General features: G+C 35.7%; 1 protein-coding gene across 15 annotated transcripts in view; it reads right to left on the bottom strand.

Moving 5' to 3' along the window:
* Window positions 1-19733, bottom strand: part of BBS9 (Bardet-Biedl syndrome 9) — a 444745-nt gene that overhangs the window by 326301 nt on the left and 98711 nt on the right. For 12 of the 15 annotated variants that reach the window (XR_005983467.1, XR_005983466.1, XM_041727738.1 and 9 more), the window contains 2 exons: window positions 10780-10954; window positions 1573-1657 (listed from right to left, as the gene is read on the bottom strand). Coding sequence is in view for 13 of the 15 variants with exons in the window: in XM_041727738.1 (XP_041583672.1) it covers window positions 1573-1657; window positions 10780-10954 (260 nt within the window). In the remaining 2 variants the exon portion in view is untranslated. Of the gene's footprint in view, window positions 1-1572; window positions 1658-10779; window positions 10955-12484; window positions 14091-15100; window positions 15166-19733 lie in introns of those variants that run through there. The other 3 variants (XM_041727747.1, XM_041727742.1, XM_041727748.1) reach the window with 2 other exon arrangements.

The raw sequence follows: 19733 nt of genomic DNA, 5'->3' as shown, positions 1-19733 counted from the left end.
TATATATTTTTTTTCAAAAAATATATATATATATTTATATAAATAATATTATAAATACATGAATATATATATTATATATTTTATATTATATATATAAATAATATTTATATATATATATTTCTAATGGCAACACTGTAAAATAGGTATTATCACCATTTTACAACTGAGAAAAACTGAGATTTATAGCAAGGTTAACACATTTCCTCAAAATCAGTAGTAAGTATAGCTCTCCAAGATCTGACTTCAAGAAGCAGTTGGGTGGCTTAGTCAGTTAAGCATCTGACTCTTGGTTTCAGCTCAGGTCATGATCTCATGCATCCTGAGATCGAGCCCTGTTATCAGGCTTTGCACTTGGCAGGGAGTCTGTTTGAGGATTCTTCCCTCTGCCGCTATTCCTACCCATACGCAAGCATGCTTTCTGTCTCTCTCTTTCTCTAAAATAAATAAATAAATCTTTAGAAAAAAATCTGACTCCAAAGTCTATGCTTTAATTATTATCAATATGGTGCCTCCAAATTCCATGAAAAAGTATGTCATATTTGTATTTGTTGTGTTCTCTCCTTCACTTCTTACTATTATTTAAAAAATATGCTTTCATCTCATTTTGGCTCTCTTCAAGTTAGCCTTCCTTCCTACCTTAATTTCTATATCCTGATACAAAACGTTGGTTTTCTCTAATATTCTTACTTCCCTTGGTATTCCAAATTCCACATTATTTCTTCGTGTGGTTTCTTTCATAGATGTCCATCTCAAATTCACTTTACTATTTCCATTAAAATTTTCAATTCCGGGCAGCCCTGGAGGCTTAGAGGTTTAGTGCGGCCTTCAGCCCAGGGCATGATCCTGGAGACCCGGGATCGAGTCCCACATCGGGCTCCCTGCATGGAGCCTGCTTCTCCCTCTGCCTGTGTCTCTGCCTCTCTCTCTGTCTCTAATAAATTAATTAATTAATTTTAAAAAATGTCCTATGTTGTCTTCATGTAAAAGAATTTAAAAAAATAAAAAAATAAAAATAAAATTTTCAATTCCTTCTGTTTTTCTTCCTGTCTATGGAGACTCTCAGGATAAAGAGTTCACAACCCTATCCCCTAATTTTCATTAAACTGAGAATTTATCCTTTACAATTTTTCTTCAAACTATTTTTCAAGTTACCAAACTTCCACCTTTATGACTGAGCCAATTTTTTTCTTTGTGGGCTATGAATTTTTATCTTATATATATATATATAATCACAGGCCTTCTAAGTAACAATATTTTTGCCTCTTAAAGGTTTTTTTTTAATTCTTCTCTTTTTGCTATGCTGGTTTATAATCACTCTGTTAAAAGTGACTTCATTTGGACATTTATAATTCTAGTGGTGGAACTCTATAATCTGATAAATTATGACAGGACCAAGCACGTGTCTCCATTGTTCATTAATAGCCAACTAAATTTTTTCATAGAATCATAGAAAAGAAAAATAGCTAAAATAAATATTTTTAAAACTTTCTTCCCATGAATTTTTATTCTGAAAAGATAAACTGGTGATTAGATATGACATTACTCAAATTTTTATATCAAAAAAGGCCTTACAACAAGTCTTTTTCCAGAACCAAGTTTTTGTTGTTCAGTCTCCTGTCTTTTATCTGCATCCGTTGCAAAAGCAAGTACTTGGTACCTGTTTAGAAGATATGAATAATTATAAGTGATTTTATAGTTTAAAAGTGTGAATTATTTTAAACTTTAAAAGCACATAATCTATAAACTTTATGAATTGCTTTTTTTCTTGTTTTAAAAACTGTAAAATTTAAAACTTCTTATTGAATGACACTGTGACACAAAACCATGTAAAACTGTCATGATAAAGAAATTATAACCATGTCCCAAAATTCAATATTGGGAAAATAGTTCTGCCAACTATCAAAGCATTTTCATTAGAATTTTAAATGACAAACAATAATACTCAAGAAAGATCCAGCACCAAAACACCACATAGAAAAAAAAAAAATAATGCAAAGCAGCCAGATGTAGTAGAAGTTGTTAACAGATATTTTATGAAACCCAGAAGACCAGAGCTTAATCCCCAGATAAGCCACTTACTAGTTGGCAAGTTAACCACTCTGTGTCTTATGTTCCCTATCTATAAAATGGGAATAATAATCTCTTAACTCAAACATGGTCAAAAGAATTTTAAAATAATTTAGTGCCTAGTACAGTATCTGGTATATATTAGGTGCCCAAGAGATCAACAAAAAGACAGAAACAGATTTACATATAAATAGAGATCAATCACCCAGTAGTTTATCTGGTATGTAATAAATTCTCAATAAGCAGCATTACTTATGACTTTCTATAAGTATTTGATAGCTTTTATTTCATTAGTAACCTTTAGCTTACATTATTCTTAAAAATAATTTACAAATATTATTCCATCTAGAAATGATTAACTTAGCCAATAAAATTTAAATTCTCTTATTTCCCATTAATTAATGGTATGTTGTTAAAGTAATAATCCTACTCTGAATGAAGAAACTTCAGACTCATAAATTCCTTTCTTTCCTATTGAATCAAAACTCTCGCATTGTTCTTCCATAGCTAAAAGGAAAATGAGTGGATATATCCAGACATCCCATAGTGCCTAAGAGAAAGATATCTGAAAATGTAAAATCAGGGACCTGAAAAATAAAAGCAAAGTGGAATACCTAAATAAGCATTAATATGTACACTGGGGGATCCCTGGGTGGCGCAGCGGTTTGGCGCCTGCCTTTGGCCCAGGGCGCGATCCTGGAGACCCGGGATCGAATCCCACATCAGGCTCCCGGTGCATGGAGCCTGCTTCTCCCTCTGCCTATGTCTCTACCTCTCTCTCTTTCTCTCTGTGTGACTATCAAAAATAAATAATAAAAATTAAAAAAAAATGTACACTGGTATTCAAATGTCATACACCAACTCAAGCTATCTCAACCAGGAATACTCTGTAAAAAAAAAAATGTCTTTAATTGTGGTTGGATATAAAATGACTATGAATTAAGATGGATTTTGCAAGGTATTCATGAAAATCAGTCTTATGGTTAATCTGAAAGCTGAATATATATGAATTTCATCAAACCAATAAACATATAGTAGTGATCTACTACATCTAATATACCTAAGAGTATTCTGTGCTAATAATAGAAGGTATTATGCACATGGTACTAAGGGAATATGGTAGCAGAAATGAGTAATTGGGATGGAGGAAATATATATGTTTTAGTATAAAGTTCAAGAGGAGGAAGCCAGATTTTAAAGAATGAGTGAACACTCATCATGCTGGTAAAGAGGTAAAGGCATTATGGCAAGGCCAAACAGCACATGAAAAGGCAAGTAGTAAAAAAAAGACATGAAAGGCCACAACAGGAGTTTGAGAGAGATACATGGCAGGGAGGAATGAGTCATGGTAAAGGATACAATGTAGGAGGGTGAAGATATCAACCTTGTAAAACCATACTAGAGATTCCATGGGCAGCTGTAGCAAATGTCTCCATACCACTTGAGACTGACCTACAAAATCCCTAAGACTCCAACCGTGCCAAATAATTAGACCTCACATTCCAACCTCCAGATAGGATTGTTTTATTCTTCCGAGTTCACAGTAACAGAAATAGGACGCACTGGTGACTAAAACATCAGCCCAGAGCTGGGCCTGCTATGGATCCAACCTCAGGCAATTAATTACATAGGTGGTTCATTTCCTGCACACACCAACCTACTAGAGGATGATATGGATATTAATGAGATTGTTGTAAAAATCCAAAGCTTCTGAGCTGTTTGAAGCTTCTTACAGAACTACAAAGCACTATTATTTCATCCAGAAATAAGTGAGCCCCTAAAGTGGCACTCATTAACATCAAAACAGCAGACAGAGACACAGCCAAAATAGACTCCTGATTTCCAAATCCAGACCATTCTCTTCCTGGAAGACAACTCAGAATAGTATTATATTACTAAATGTAACTGACAGTAAATTTAGATGATGACAAACTTACAATAGCATCTATTTTATAGTTCTTCCTTAAGCCCTCTTTACTGTGACCAATAATGTACACGGAAACCTATTTCTAAAACCAAACAATTCCAGGCAGACTTGCAAATTCTGAAATAAAGAAAACACTTGGTTGTTTTTTTCTTACCACCCAAATGTTCAGTGATTAAGCTAAAGAATAAAATTTCTTGGGCAGCCCAGGTAGTTCAGCAGTTTGGCACCGCCTTCGGCCCAAGGTGTGATCTTGGAGACCTGGATCAAGTCCCATGTCAGGCTCCCTGCATGGAACCTGCCTCTCCCTCTGCCTGTGTCTGTGCCTCTCTCTGTGTGTCTCTCATGAATAAATAAATAAAATCTTAAAAAAAAAAGTTAAAAAAAAAGAATAAAATTCCCTTGTTGAGACTGTTGAAAGAATAATCAGGCCCAGTGTAATAAGATTTCACAAAAGAGTATGTCATATGTGTTTCTCAACAGAAGGGCACTAAGCACAAATACAGCAAGTCCAGGTGAATGGTAGCACTTTCTGACCCAACAGCCACAAATGCTTAACAGGTCCTGTGGAACACCAATGACCACAATTAAACTCAGCCATATAATTTAGTGCTCTTCCATATCACATCATAGAAATAGCAGCAAATAACTAAAATATGCATTGAGGTGTCACAGAGCACGAAACTAAACCCTCGGAAATCATTTATTTTAAAATGAAACAAAGTTGTCACCTCAAAGGTACCAGGAGATCTTGGAAACTTGAAATTTAACCCAGAGAACTCTACTAGAAATGGAAGCTCCAGGTACAGAGCATTACTATGTTCATTACAAATAAAGCTAAAACATTCTTAGTAATGCCAGGAAGAATCCTTTTCATTGAAAGATGCCAGTAACAAAAGAGCTTTTCTTACAAACTTTTCACTCCTTCATCAAGTTCTTGTTAAACATCTCCCTTTGGCAAGGTACAATGCTAGGCATTTCAGGAGATACAAATCCCTGCCATGATGGATCAGTTACCCTTGTCAATGAAAAAACAAGCAAATATATAATATCAGTTAAAGTATGACTAGTACCTGTAGAAAGAGCACAAAAACTACTCCATGAAATTAAGAAGGAGGAGGTGTTACTTACAGATAGGTCAGGAAGAGGAGCAGGGGAGCAGGGAGGCTTCCAGACAAAAGTTTCATATACAGAAAAGAAAAACTTCAGATAGAGTATAGCATGAGCAAAAGAGGAGAGAGAGAGAGAAGCCCTAAACATATACGGAAAACAAATATTTCAATTTGGCCAGAGCCTAAGGTTGGTGAAGAACACAATATTCTTTTTAAAATATTGTCAATTAAACTCTACAAATAATTTAAAAATACATAAAGTCCCTTATCTACTTAGCAATGCACTAGGTACATGCAGGGGTGTGGGGAGGGTGTGTAGCAAAGAGGAGAGAAAATAAGGCTCATGCCAGGTATATTTCTTCAGAGAGCCTCCCTCCACTGAACTCTTATTGAGAGGTCCCACCTGTAAGCCCCCTCAGTATCCTGTGCACAGCTCTCTAGAGCCTCTACCACAATGAAATGAAATAGCTGACTGACTTGCTATCTATCACCCTTACTTGCATACTGCTTGAGGACAGAGACAGCTCTTACTTGACTCTGTGTTTCCAGTACCTGACATGGTATAAGATATGGAGAAGCCTCTCAAAAAAATATTTGCTGAATGAATGAATAATTGAATAAACGAACCAACTTATTCAGTCAACGAACGATGTTTAAGACAGACTCTGTTGTCAGGAATCTGATAACACAAGACATATTCTGAAATATTTCAGCAGAATACAAGAAGGCAATATGGGGGTGCCTGGGTAGCTCAGTGGTTAAGCGTCTGCTTTCAGCTCAGGGCGGGATCCCAGCATCCTGGGATCAAGTCCCGCATCAGGCTCCCCACTGGGAGTCTGCTTTTGCCTCTGCCTAGTCTCTGCTTTTCTCTCTGTGTCTCTCATGAATAAATAAACAAAATCTTAAAAAAAAAAAAAAAAGATGGCAATATATGATATTTGGCAAAAATCAGTGTCTTAAGCAATCAAATATCAAGGTGATAAAAAATCGTAGGATGAATAACCAGGTAACTTTAAAAGTCCCTTCCAATTTTGAACATCCACATAAATAGAGGTAGAATAGGACTGGATCATAAGGATTCATACATCATACATCATTCATACATCAATGTATGAAGGTTTCGATTTTTTAATGGGCAAAAAAGTTATTCTGGCTTAAACAGGTTATTTTAAAAGGACAGATATGAGAAGGATTCTTCAAAGCTTAAGTTAGAAGTAAGAAAACCAGAAATCCAAGTGAGGAAATAAAGACCTGAATGGCAATGGAAATAGGAAGCAAAGGCTGAATACAAGGGAAAAAAGTAGGAAGCTTAGGATTTACTGACAAAATAACTCTGACAGGTGAAGGACAGAAAAAGAATAAAAAGCTAAAATCCAAAATCTTGACAAATACTGCTAAGAGAATAGTGGTACCTAAAAGATGGTACCCTGCCACCACCCAAAAAAGGCAAATAGTTCTCTCACTTCAAAAGAAAAACAACAAAGTGTGTTGCTAAATTAGAATCACCTAGAGTGTGTGTCTGCAATGATGATTTTTGGGTCTTATCCCCAAACTTATTAAATCAAAATCTAGTGTACTGATAATTGGGAGTCTGTAAATGTGCATTTTGTTACAGGCTGCCCAAGTGATCCTTATGCACACTGAAGTTTGAGATCCACAGCCTTTGCTAGTTCCTATCTGAAAATAACTGAGCTTGTTTTAAAGTAATTAAATATCAATGCCAAAAATGAAAATAAATTATGTCTTAAAATCCTTTTCTATTAACTGATTACATCCTATTAACTGATTATAAATAGATGAAGCCTCAAAAGAACAAACCTATAGTTTTCATGCTTCCTCCAAACCTAAATTGCACCAGTGATTATCATTTAATCTATTAAACTTGAAAGTGTATATAAATGTAATATTCTATTTAACATTATAAGCCCCCTTAATTGTCATCATTTCATAATAATCACATTTCCCGTGCATTTTTACCATTATAAAAGATCCACATAATGGATAAGGTGTGCATTTTTAGTCTGAGATGGAGATGGATTTAATAGATTGGTATGTTGGTAAATTACCACAGTTCAAAGATGGTGAGTCTCTTTGAGATTAAATTTACACATTAAGGAAACCTACACATTATTTCCTCATCTAGTCACTCCTGGAGTTATTACCAAATTAATTCCCATGCACATATTTCAAAGAGTAAGTCATGGAGCATTCAAATCTTTGTATTGTGACCCAAGTGTAGCACTACCAGTATCCCTACTTGGCAGGAACTGGGTGGAAAGCTGAAAAGCAGATCTCCCTCAATACTGCTTAATCTTTGGCAAGCTTGAATGAATTATACAGATATTTTTCTCAATCTCTCTAAATAAGTGTATTTTATTTCTTACCAGTAGCAATGCCACAACTCATTCGTCTCCTTTGGAGAAGAGCCACAGGAGTTAAAGAAGGAATATGATATAATGATACACTACCTCTGTCACTTCTGCTTAGTCACAAACATTTGCTTATATTCAGGGTTTTGAATCTGAGCTATCTTGTCAATAATTCACAAAAGGCAGACTGCCACTTATGAAGGTGAAGGGAATACCACATTAACTTGCTATATGCACAATATTGAAACTTGAAGACAAAAATTTACAGCTGTTGCCTGATGAATTTATATTTTCTTCCTGCCTTGGAAAAAAATCATGTGATCAAAAATAATATTGAAAAGCTATAATGAAGTGTTGGTCAGCTGCTTAAAGTTCTAAATGCTGCCATCCGTAAGATAACAACAATAAAGTTACTGAAGATACTGTAATCCCCCAAGTCTATTTCTTTTCCCAGAATGAATTTGTACTTTCTTTTCCCATTCTCCCCTCTAACAAAAAAAATACACCTTCCAAAAAGTTCAAACTCTAATAATTTTTATTGAAATTTCACTGGTAGAAGAGAATAAAGTCTCTCTCAAACACAATTCACCAAAATCATAAGAATTTCTACCCAAAAAGTACAAATTGTTTTCATAGCATCATTTTCATACTTCATTTCTACTATGAATTGTTCTCTTAAAACATTCATAATAACACTTGTATTTTTTGCAGTATTCTTCCTATGTCACATACTTTTTTATAAAATTATTTCATATATGCATCTTTTTATCACTTTTTCCACTCATACTGTGCTTTATATTTGTAATTCAGGGAACAGCTACAATAATTAATCAACATTTTCTATGGGTAGCAACTTGACATACATTCAATCTTTTTAATAAGTTTCTCAAAATAGCCATTATTCCCACAACAATATGGTCAATTAATCTTTGACAAAGCAGAAAAGAATATCCGACGGGAAAAAGTCTCTTCAACAAACGGTGTTGGGAAAACTGGACAGCAACATTCAAAAGAAACTGGACCCCTTTCTTACATCATACACAAAAATAAATTAAAAATGGATTAATGACCTAAATGCAAGGCCTGAAACCATAAAAATCCCAGAAGAGAACACAGGCAGTAACACAAAGGCAGTAACCTTTTTAATACCAGCTGTAGGAACGTCTTTCTAGGTATGTCTCCTAAGGCAAAGAAAACAAAAACAAACTACTAGGGCTACATCAAAATAAAAAGCTTCTGCACAGCAAAGGAAATGATCGACAAAACTAAAAGGCAACCTTTTAAGGGTATTTATGTTTTTGTTTTCCTTTTTTTTTTTTAAGAGAGAGAGAGAGAGTGAATGGGGAGGGGCAGAGGGAGAAGAAGATATTTACAAATGCCATATCTGACAAAGGGTGAGTATCCAAAATATATAAAGAACTTAGAAAAAAAGGAACTTATAAAACTCAACAGCCCAAAAACAAATAATCCAATTATAAATAGGGCTGAATACATGAATCGACATTTCCCCAAAGAAGATATAGAGACAGCCAACAGACACATTAAAAGATGTTCATCACCACTTACCTCTAGGGAAATGCAAATCAAAACTACAATGAGATATCACCTCACACCTATCAGAATGGCAAAAATAAACAACACAAGAAACAACAGGTGTTGGCAAGGATGTGGAAAAAAAAGGAACCCTCTCGCACTGTTGATGGAAATGCAAATTGGTGCAGCCACTGTGGAAAACAGTAAGGAGGTTCCTCAAAAAGTTAAAAAAAAAAAAAAAAAAGAAAGTTAAAAATAGAACTACCCTGAGGGCCTGGATGACTGCTTGGTTAAGCATCTGACCCTTGATTTCAGCTCAGGTCACAATCCCAGGGTCATAAGATTGAGCCCCACATCAGGCTCCTCACTGAGTGTGGAACCTGCTTGAGATTCTCTCCCTCTCCCTCTGCCCCTCCCCATTCACTCTCTCTCTTAAAAAAAAAAAAAAAAAAAAAAGGAAAACAAAAACATAAATACCCTATAATCCAGCAATTGCACTACTAGATATTTACCCAAAGAATACAAAACCAGTAATTCAAAGGGATACATGCACTCGTATGTTTACAGTATTATTTACAATACCCAAGATATGGAAGCAGTCCAAGTGTCCAGCTACTGTTGAATGCATAGAAAAGATATGATACACACACAATAGAATATTATTCAGTCACAAAAAAAGAATGGAATTTTGCCATTTGCAACAACATGGATGGAGCTAGAAAGTATAATGCTAAGTGAAATAAATTAGAGAGGGATCCCTGGGTGGCGCAGCGGTTTGGCGCCTGCCTTTGGCCCAGGGCGCGATCCTGGAGACCCGGGATCGAATCCCACGTCGGGCTCCCGGTGCATGGAGCCTGCTTCTCCCTCTGCCTGTGTCTCTGCCTCTCTCTCTATCTCTCTGTGACTATCATAAATAAATAAAAAAAAATTAAAAAAAAAAGAATCATATTAAAAAAAAAAAGAAATAAATTAGAGAAAGACAAAATACTACATGACTTCACTCATATGTGGAATTGAAGAGACAAAACAAAGGATCAAAGGGATAAATAGAGACAAATCAAGAAAAAGACTCTTAATTACAGAGAACATAATGATGGTTACCAGAGGGGAAGCTGGTGAAGGGATGGGTTAAACAGGTGATGGGTATTAAGGAGTGTACTTGTGGTGAGCACCTGGTGATGCACAAGTTGTTGAATCACTATATTGTACACCTGAAACTAATATAACACTTCGTGTCGGGGCAGCCCGGGTGGCTCAGCGGTTTAGCGCCGCCTTCAGCCCAGGGCCTGATCCTGGAGACCCAGGATCGAGTCCCACATCGGGCTCCCTGCATGGAGCCTGCTTCTCCCTCTGCCTGGGTCTCTGCCTCTCTCTCTGTGTGCCTCTCATGAATAAATAAATAAAATCTTTAAAAAAAAAAAAAAACACTTTGTGTTAACTAACTGGAATTAAAATAAAAACTTAAAGTTCCAAAAGAATAGCCATTATTATCCCCATTATAACCAGGGTAAGGGCACTGACTATCAAACATTCACAAGTAGCAAACTCAAGATTCCAATCCAGGTCTGCCTCTCTCAAAATCCTTTTTCTCAATCTCTGCACTATAGTTGCAAATATTTTACAATATGTAAATGATATCCTCTGATCACCACAATTATATTTTATCAAAGAAACCAATCTCCTTTTCATTTGTAATATTCAAGCTTTTTGTAAAAAAGAATTAATCAGAAACATACAAAAGTCACAATTCCAAAGATTCAACATCCAAACTTACTTGTAACTTTCCACTTGTTGGCAGGAAGAGACAGTAATGAAGGAATCTGTACGGGAACTGTAAGCAAGAGGGCCAGGTAAAAGAGAACCAGGGAGAAATCTCCCAAAAGCATAGCTTTCCTGCTCAAACACCATCAGCATCCCATCCATTGACTGGATACAAATTAAATCTCGACCTAAAGAAAAGTTAGAGGAAATTAGTTGACTTTTCCTTTATAAATATCATAGTTTTCATTTATCACTATCCATAACAAAAATATCACAGTTAATTTTTTTCTCCAAGGGACAATATAAGCTGTTTAAATTTTAAATTACAAACTGATGAAGCTATCAGATTACTGTATATCAGCATATATACATATCCCAATTTTTAAATTATTCAGAAGATGTCTATAATTTTAAGTATACTTATTTTCATTTACCATATGCTAAAATCTCTAGTTCAAGATAGATAATCTCTCAGAATAATCATTAACTCTATAAGATATCATTTATTCCAAAGTCAGAAATATAACAAAAACTGCACAGTAGAGGCTACTTCTCTTCTTCATAGTATGTCAGTCTCATACTTTCAAATGACTTAGACATGAGTCAAACACAAGAGCCCAAATCCACAGCATGTATTAAGCACCAGTTTTACATAAATCATAGTGTCAAGTACTTTTTGAAGAGAAAAATATTAATATTGAAAATACCAATCACAGATTTCCCTAAACTACAGATTGATTTTGAAGTGTCTTCTGCCCTAGAAACAGAACATCTATAAACTACATATAAAATAACACAAAAAAGAGTAACAGTCTAGGTTCAATATGGGCTCCATATTGAGTACAAGAATTACTAGCCCTATACATTTCAAAAAGAGAAATGTTGTGCTACAAGGTATTAGAAGTTATTGACTGGATTTAATATAGTTTGGTATAGCCCAGTCATTTGCAAAAACGAACTTGGAGCTCAGAAGCTAACTGTTCTAACAGCCATTCTTTCTTTTGATACTTGGAAGTTATCACTAGACACATGGTCATTCAGCATAAAAGCCTGCTTTTCCAGGCCTCTACTACAGATACAATTACATGATTATGTTCTTGTCAATGAGATAGGAACAAAGGTAGTATGTACAACACCCAGATATACCTGTAAAAGGAGTGAGTATATACCCCCCCCCTCCAGTCTTCCCATCATGATGGTGGAGCTGCAACAGCTATCTTGATAGGCCTCAAAGATAGAAGCCATGTATGGGTGACAACAGGACACCACCCCCACCCTTACTGGTGTATGTCTCCTTAATTTTGCTTGTATTATTACCTTTCTCCAAAAAAATCTTACACTCATTTTCCCCAGTCTACTGCACATCTGCTGACAGCCTCTTGGTCATCTATTTTCCTCTCCTCCTGTCTTTGGCCATGAGGTTTGAATGAGATTTCATTCTAAGCTTGAGGGTAGGCCCTGACTTACTCAAACCAATTTTTATCTCATTAATCACAGTGACTGGTTCAGGGATGGGTATAATTTACACCCAATGTGCAAAATTAAATCTCTAGGTTTAGCTAGAACTAGGGAAAATTTTACTCTACCCCCTGGGAGATAATATGTGAGAAGGATAAAGTCTGGAATCACAGAGGCTTTTACAAAGGCACAATTAAAAGAGGGCCACAGAAGACCCTGTTTGAGCCAAGGCATCAAGCATCACTTGGACCCACACCTACCTGGGAACTTTGTAGGCAATAAATTCCCATAAATGATGAAGCCACTCTGAGTTAGATCTCTGTCCCTGAAACAAGCGGATCAACCCATTTGTCTTCTAAGAGACATCACATGCTTAGGCTCATCTTCCCCCTCAACCACCTTCCATGTGTTATTCACAGAGTCCCATCCTCACCTTTATCTTACAACTAATCATCAATTGAAATAATCTGTTTGTGTCTCTTGCTCACTCTACACTAAACTCAAAGGCAGGAACCATGTCTTACTTATCTTTGTAAATCCAACAACTATAAAATGCCTGGCATATAGGAGATACACTAATAAATATCTGTTGAACTAAAGTAAGCTAGGCAAAATAATTTATTCATCTGAAGCTCAGACTGGCTGAGATTTTATTCTATGTGCTTCACATACTGCATTTGAAGTATGTGAAAAATGCTTTATTTATTACAATCCCGGCTGCTGACGTTTAGAAAAATGTAGGGATCAATCCAAAACATTACTCAAAAATAAATAAATAAATCCTTCAAATCATTGCTTTGGAAGCCACTTCAGAATACATACCAAAGGCTCCCCTTACAGATAATGGAAACAGAAAGAACAGTCTAGAGAAGCCATGAAAGTTTTGTAGTTCTGACAGAACAGAGCCAACAAGAAGCCTTCCTAAAAGCGATAGGATTTCAGGAGCTATTTAAATGACCTAGCCCTGAACCATACTCAGAGACCTTACCACATGCTCAAATATTATATTAGGAGCTGTAAGAAATATACAACAACAGGAATAAAAACTACTACTGACATTTACTGAGCACTTGTTATATTCCTGCCTTTGTGCTAAACATTTACCCAGCATATTAGCTATAATCTTTACTAACTCTAAAGGTAGTCAGTTCCACTTAATACATGAGAAAACTGAAACCCACAGAGTTTAAATAATTTGCCGAGGGCTGATGCCTGGGTGGCTCAGTCAGTTAAGCATCCAACTCTTGGTTTCAGCTCAGGTCATGATCTCAGGGTCATGAGACCGAGCCCTGCAGCAAGCTCCATAATCAGAGCAGAGACTAATTAGGATTCTCTCCTTCTCCTTCTCCTTCTCCCTCTCACTCTGCCCCTCCTGTCACTCACGCATGCTCTTCTCTCTCTAAAATAGGTAAGTAAATAAATAAAATCTTTTAAAAATAATAATTTGCCTAATGCCAAAGAGTTGGAAAATGACAGAGCTAGTATTCAAATAGAAGTCTATCTCACTCCATTATACTATTCATGTTCCCAAGGAGGCTCCATTACACCATACTGGACCCATTTTAAAAATTAATATAAGTTAACATATAACCCCTAAATGATGTGAAACAGACTAAGTACTACAGAAAATCAAAGAGCTTCATTACAGCAAACATCTTGGGAAAGATTTCATGATAGAAGTAGGATGCATCCTAAACTGAAAATAGGTAATAACAGGGGTCAAAGGTAATAGTAGAGAAGGTTTCTTGGGGCTGAGGGTGGCAGGGAGGAACATACTAAAAGAAAATATAGAGGCAGTTAGAATTGACCTAGTAAGGGGATCCCTGGGTGGCGCAGCGGTTTGGTGCCTGCCTTTGGCCCAGGGCGCGATCCTGGAGACCCGGGATCGAGTCCCACATCAGGCTCCTGGTGCATGGAGCCTGCTTCTCCCTCTGCCAATGTCTCTGCCTCTCTCTCTCTCTCTCTCTGTGACTATCATAAATTTAAAAAAAAAAAGAATTGACCTAGTAAAATGTATCAAGTTTTACCAATAGGGCATGAAACAAAGCAAGCAGTAGATTGAAAAAAAATGACAATATCTTAATGATGCTTCCTCAAAAATTATGCCTTAACTATATGGAGAAAAAGTATCTTTTATCTTTTAAAGTTGAAATAATTAGAAAGGTTGGAAATTTCATCAGAATTTAAAATCTGGATGTTTATCCCATTGATCTTCAACCAATGATGAGAGAAAACTAACCATTGTGATTTGAAATATTATTTGTAAGATCTAAGAACAAATTGGGAAATGACTCACCAAAATCATTTTGAAAGGATTTTTAAAGTTATTATTTTTCATTTTCAAAGGCAAAGAAGAAATTTCATATCTGTGGGGATGGGAAAGTGGAGGCAGGAAAGTTCTATGTGGCAGCCTCATGAAATGAACACTTATTAAATATTGTGTCTCATTTCCTGATGTTAAAATATCATGTACCTTTAACATAATGGATAAACATGTTGAACTGACTGCTAGATTAACAGTCTTCTCTATTAAATTATAGTCTAATCATTAAAATGGTGTATAGCACTGTGCATGTATGCATGCACATGTGCAGGTGTGTGTCCCCATGCTCAGAAGTTCTTTCTACCATGCATGACCCAGAGCATTTTCCATCATTCACTATTACAGAAACAAGGGCCCCATGGAGGGCAGTCCTGAATACCATTTCTTTGCTGTCTTTTTCTTCCTGTGAAATCTATGCAGCAGAGTAAGTAGAATGGCATACATGAAAGAAGACTATCATTACTCAGCATGCTACATGTTTTCTGAATCTCTCTATGCTCATATTTCTTTTACACATTGAGTAAAAATACAAGTGAAGAAATGCAAACGTGACCTGTGGCCAAGCATATATTGCAGTTCAGCATGCAGCTGTCAAAAATAGTTGGTCTTTCTCCAAGCCTGAAAAACACATGAAAAACAGCTGTATAGGTAGTCAAAAAGGCAGACAGGAAACATCAAGAGACTGATACATAAGAACAGAAGAGTCCAAAAGTCTGTGGAACTTCCGCTTGCTAGTTTTACACACACGCACGCACGGAAAAAATTTTGGTTGTTGTTGTTACAGAAAAACTGAAACACTAACTCATTAATCTTTATTGCAAACCTAACTCAAAAATGATACAACATGTTTGCCATGAGCAAAGACATAAAAATGTTCAGAGTAGAATTTCAACAGATACTGACTTAAAAACAAATGGTAGGTGGATTTCTAGAGCTTGCAGGACTTTAAATTCACCACCATAAAAGAGCATTTTTATACTTTTTCATTCATATCTTCATTTAAATAAAACTACCATAGTTTTGAGATACATGATACTATTTGGTCATGCTTAATAATTAAGAATTGGCAATTAATTGAATGAAAGTATAGCTAACTTCTTTCTTATGACTCCCTCATATTTTTTTGAGCATTCTAAAAGCAATCAGTGTCTGATAATAATGCAATATTCAAGTAGGTTCTAAGTTTAAAACCTTAGTTTTATATAAATAAATCCCTAAGTAAACAGAGGAAATCAACAAACAGAACACATATGTTGAGCTAAGTAGCTAATATTTTTAAATATGTACCAGGGAAATATTATACAAATTCTCAACTATTATTTAAGAGTTTCTCCCAATAAATAACTTCATGAGACTAATTACTTTAAGACTCAAGAAAATAAAAATTGGGGCTACATACTAATTCTTCCTATGAACTTGCCTTTTGACATTTTAATGTGTTTCATTTTAATAGGCACTTTAATAGCCTTACAAAGACCACTAGTGTGTGCTCTGCCAAGCTATTTATCACAATTTTCCCCTTAAACTGTGAACAAGTTTAATAACGTATTATAAAGAAATTACAACCATTCATTAAATTAGCATTATATGTGATAGATTCATTATGTATGCAATGTTAGAGCGTAAAAGAAGGCCCTAAACATTATATTATCACTCGCATCCATAAGATATTGGGTGAATTGCTTTGTCCAATGTAATGATCATGAAAGGTTTGATAACATTCTCCAGAACTCACATTCATCCAATAAATTCCACAACATTCACGGTATACCTAGCATGTGCTAGAAGAGAGACAGAGTTGCTACCCTAAGAAAGCTCAGCAAACATGGGAGTTAACCAGTTAAATATTATAATAATGTAAGAAGAGGGACATATCAGAATAATTTAAAAGGCAACGCAGCTTGATTAATAGTGTCTGGAAGAATCAAGAAAAGCTTCAAAACAGAGATAAATAATATTTGGGTCTTGCAGGTTGAGAAATAGTTTGCCAGACAATCAGAGAAACAAAAGCGGAGAGCACCCTGTGCTCAGACACATGGATTATAAGAGAATTATGTCTGTAGAGGAGTGAGAGCAGTGCACTCGGGGGAAGGGTGTTAGGTGGACAGAGACACTGATGAATATGGCAGACATGTTCATCAGAACTAATGGCCAAGCCAGAACCTGAGACCAGATTTGCTGCCTCCTTATTTTAGCCCTGAAAGCTCTGCCAGTTTCCTCACCTGTAAAGCAACGGTATGAAAAGATTATATGATGCTGTGATAAGGACAGAATATAACAAAAATACACACTGCCTGATCCTGGTAAGCATTCAATAAGTGGTAGGTAAATTAGTGATATAACTGGATTGCCCTCTTTCTTACAGATCGAATTATGGGAAATAACTTCAGGTTGAGGGGGGAAAGTCTTTCAGAGCAAAAAGGGTAAATTTAATATAAAAAGGAGTATACAATCAGAAATTTATCCTTTTTGTCAAAGTAAAGGGTTTTTAAGACTTTAAGAACTATGGAAAATCTTTCAAAACTTAGGTTTGTGTTACTCAAGGTGATAATGTGCCTATTTTAAGTTTACTTTCCTCAAAACAGCAATTTCCCTGCCATGGTAACTATTGAAATCTCTAAAGAAATGTATTGTGAGTGTACCCGAAAGCCCTATCTGGGAATGCACTGTCCCTGCCTCTACATCCTTCCCCCAACACACACATATCTATAATCTTCCCCCATCTCTAGTATTAATGAGTGACATAAGAAAGACAAGACAGGTGATATCATACAGAGAGTTCATTACTTCTTAACATTCCTTTCTTTTCTCTCATCCAAAAGAAAAATTCTAAAAGTTGAGGGCATAGTTTTTTTTAAGTAACTAGTTTCAAAGCAAGGTAGAGTTCTCAAGGTAATAACAAGCATGATAGGAAATGAGAAAACAAAAAAAAGTGTTAACAAACAGAAAACATTTTAAATACCTCTTCATTTTGTACAAATATTCATTTGCAATATTAACCATCCCATAAAGCAGTAACTCCAAAAGCTAAATATTTGCTTTTTATATATAGTTACTCTTTTAATCCTAAAATGAGTGTATCAAAAGAAGGAACAATAGTCTATAGTCTAAACTGGACTTACTATAACCAATTAAATGAAGTTATGAAAAAAGTAACTAAAGCCAAGAAATTCTCAGCTGATGTTCAGCTTCATCTAAACTTGTACAATTTTTAAAAAGTAAATCAAAATGAGTTAGGGATAATGGCAATGGTGACTTTAAACTTCCGCAATTGTCAATTCTTATCACAAAGTTTGATGTGCCATTTAACCATTGTTTGGTCTAATAAACATCCTTGGATTCTTCTAAAAAGAAACCATTAAAAAAACATATCTTTAATAAAACTCATAAAAACAAAATATACAAAAGCAATCATCTTAATATAAAGATGCAAGCATGTTATCAACACACACAAAAACTTCAAAGGCACTCCAGTGTCTCCAGAAATAAGTATAAATTAATCAACAGGAAATCCAAAGAACTCTTTAATGTGTCTGCTAAATGAACTTTGACTACTCTCTCTCATCCAGTCCCAACCACCAAACACTTCAGGTAACAGAAGACTGCCCTCATGCCCTTAGGCATTTGTCAGTCTAGTTCAATTCATCTCAGAGGCTATTCTCCCACCTTAATCGCACAAAATGCTTCTACATATCCTCAATCTCCAGGATACAACCCCATCTTCGAAACTTTCTCCAATCCCCTCTAGCCATAATTACCACACTATCCCTCTAGTTTCTCTTAGTACATTCTGCATCACTCCCTATTGTTACTGACATTTTTCCTGTTGATATGGTTAAATTTGGCAGATCTGTCTCCCCTCTCCAACTTCCACAAAGCATAAAACCCTTGAAGATCTGTCTATTTTGTTTTCATTATCTAATTTACAGTATGGAATGCAATCCCTTATATGTTAGGGCCCAAAACATCTGTTCAAGTCAACAAAATCATCATGAAAGTAAAAAACCAAGTCAGATTGTACTACTAGGTACCAAGATGCCAATGATCCCCCAGTAGGCCAAGATATTTAACCATACTGGCATATTCACATGAAAACACCTTAAGATCTGGCACCATACTTTATTCACCACACCTCCCAACCCCAAAGTGTCCCTAGAATATAGTAGGGCTTAACAGCTCAATAAATATTTGTTGAATGACTGAATAACATTAAAGTAAAAACGGCATAGTAAAGGCCCTGAAATCATTAATTTTAATATGTGAGAGTTAACAATTGGAATTCTAAATTATTTTAGGGCTTAGTACTATGTCAAAAAACAAAGTACTCATTGTATGCCCAACATTAGGTACTCTAAGAAATATTAAGAAGAAAGGAAAAAGATTAAGGATAACTCAGCTCTTAAGAAGATAAACTTTAATGGAAAGGCACAGGAAATGATGTTTAGGTGGGAGAAGACCCAAAAGGAAAATACATAAATGAATGTGAAAATCACTTAACCATAGAGAATAAATTGTGGAAGCCCAAAGAGGCTGCCAAAAGAACAGAATGATCTTCAGATCCATCAGTATTTCATAAAACTCTAACTTTGAAAACACACACAGATTAAACCTTAAAGCTTTAGTAATTATTAGAACTCTGCATGCAGTCTTTCTGGTCTATAAAAAACAAGGGATAATTACCAGAAGAAAACTACTCAAAAAAAAAAAAGGTACTAAATAAGATATTCTCCAGCTGTTAACTGTTCCCAGAGCAGGATGGTATATCATAAAAGAACAAATTGGAGAAAGTATCAAATGCAGATTAAAATATAAATGTGTAGTGGAAAGAGCAATGATTTTGAATCAGAAAGACAAGATTATAAGGTTTTGAATCCTGGCTCAGACACAATCTACAGATGTGACTTTGACTTTAATTTAATTCAGTCTGTTTCTTCAAATGCAAAATAAACCTTATCACAATCTCTACACTCCACTGGGTTGCCATGAAGATTAAAGAAGAGAACAGGGGATCCCTGGGTGGCTCAGCAGTTTAGCACCTGCCTTTGGCCCAGGGCGCGATCCTGGAGTCCCAGGATCAAGTCCCGCATCAGGCTCCCGGCATGGAGCCTGCTTCTTCCTCCTCCTGTGTCTCTGCCTATCTCTCTCTCTCTCTCTCTCTCTCTCTCTCTCTCTCTCTCTCTTTCTGT

This window comes from Vulpes lagopus, chromosome 13, assembly GCF_018345385.1.
Source record: "Vulpes lagopus strain Blue_001 chromosome 13, ASM1834538v1, whole genome shotgun sequence".
Lineage (NCBI taxonomy): Eukaryota > Metazoa > Chordata > Mammalia > Carnivora > Canidae > Vulpes > Vulpes lagopus.
The sequence above is the reverse complement of the archived record's forward strand: the minus strand, read 5'-3'. Positions and strand labels throughout refer to the sequence as shown.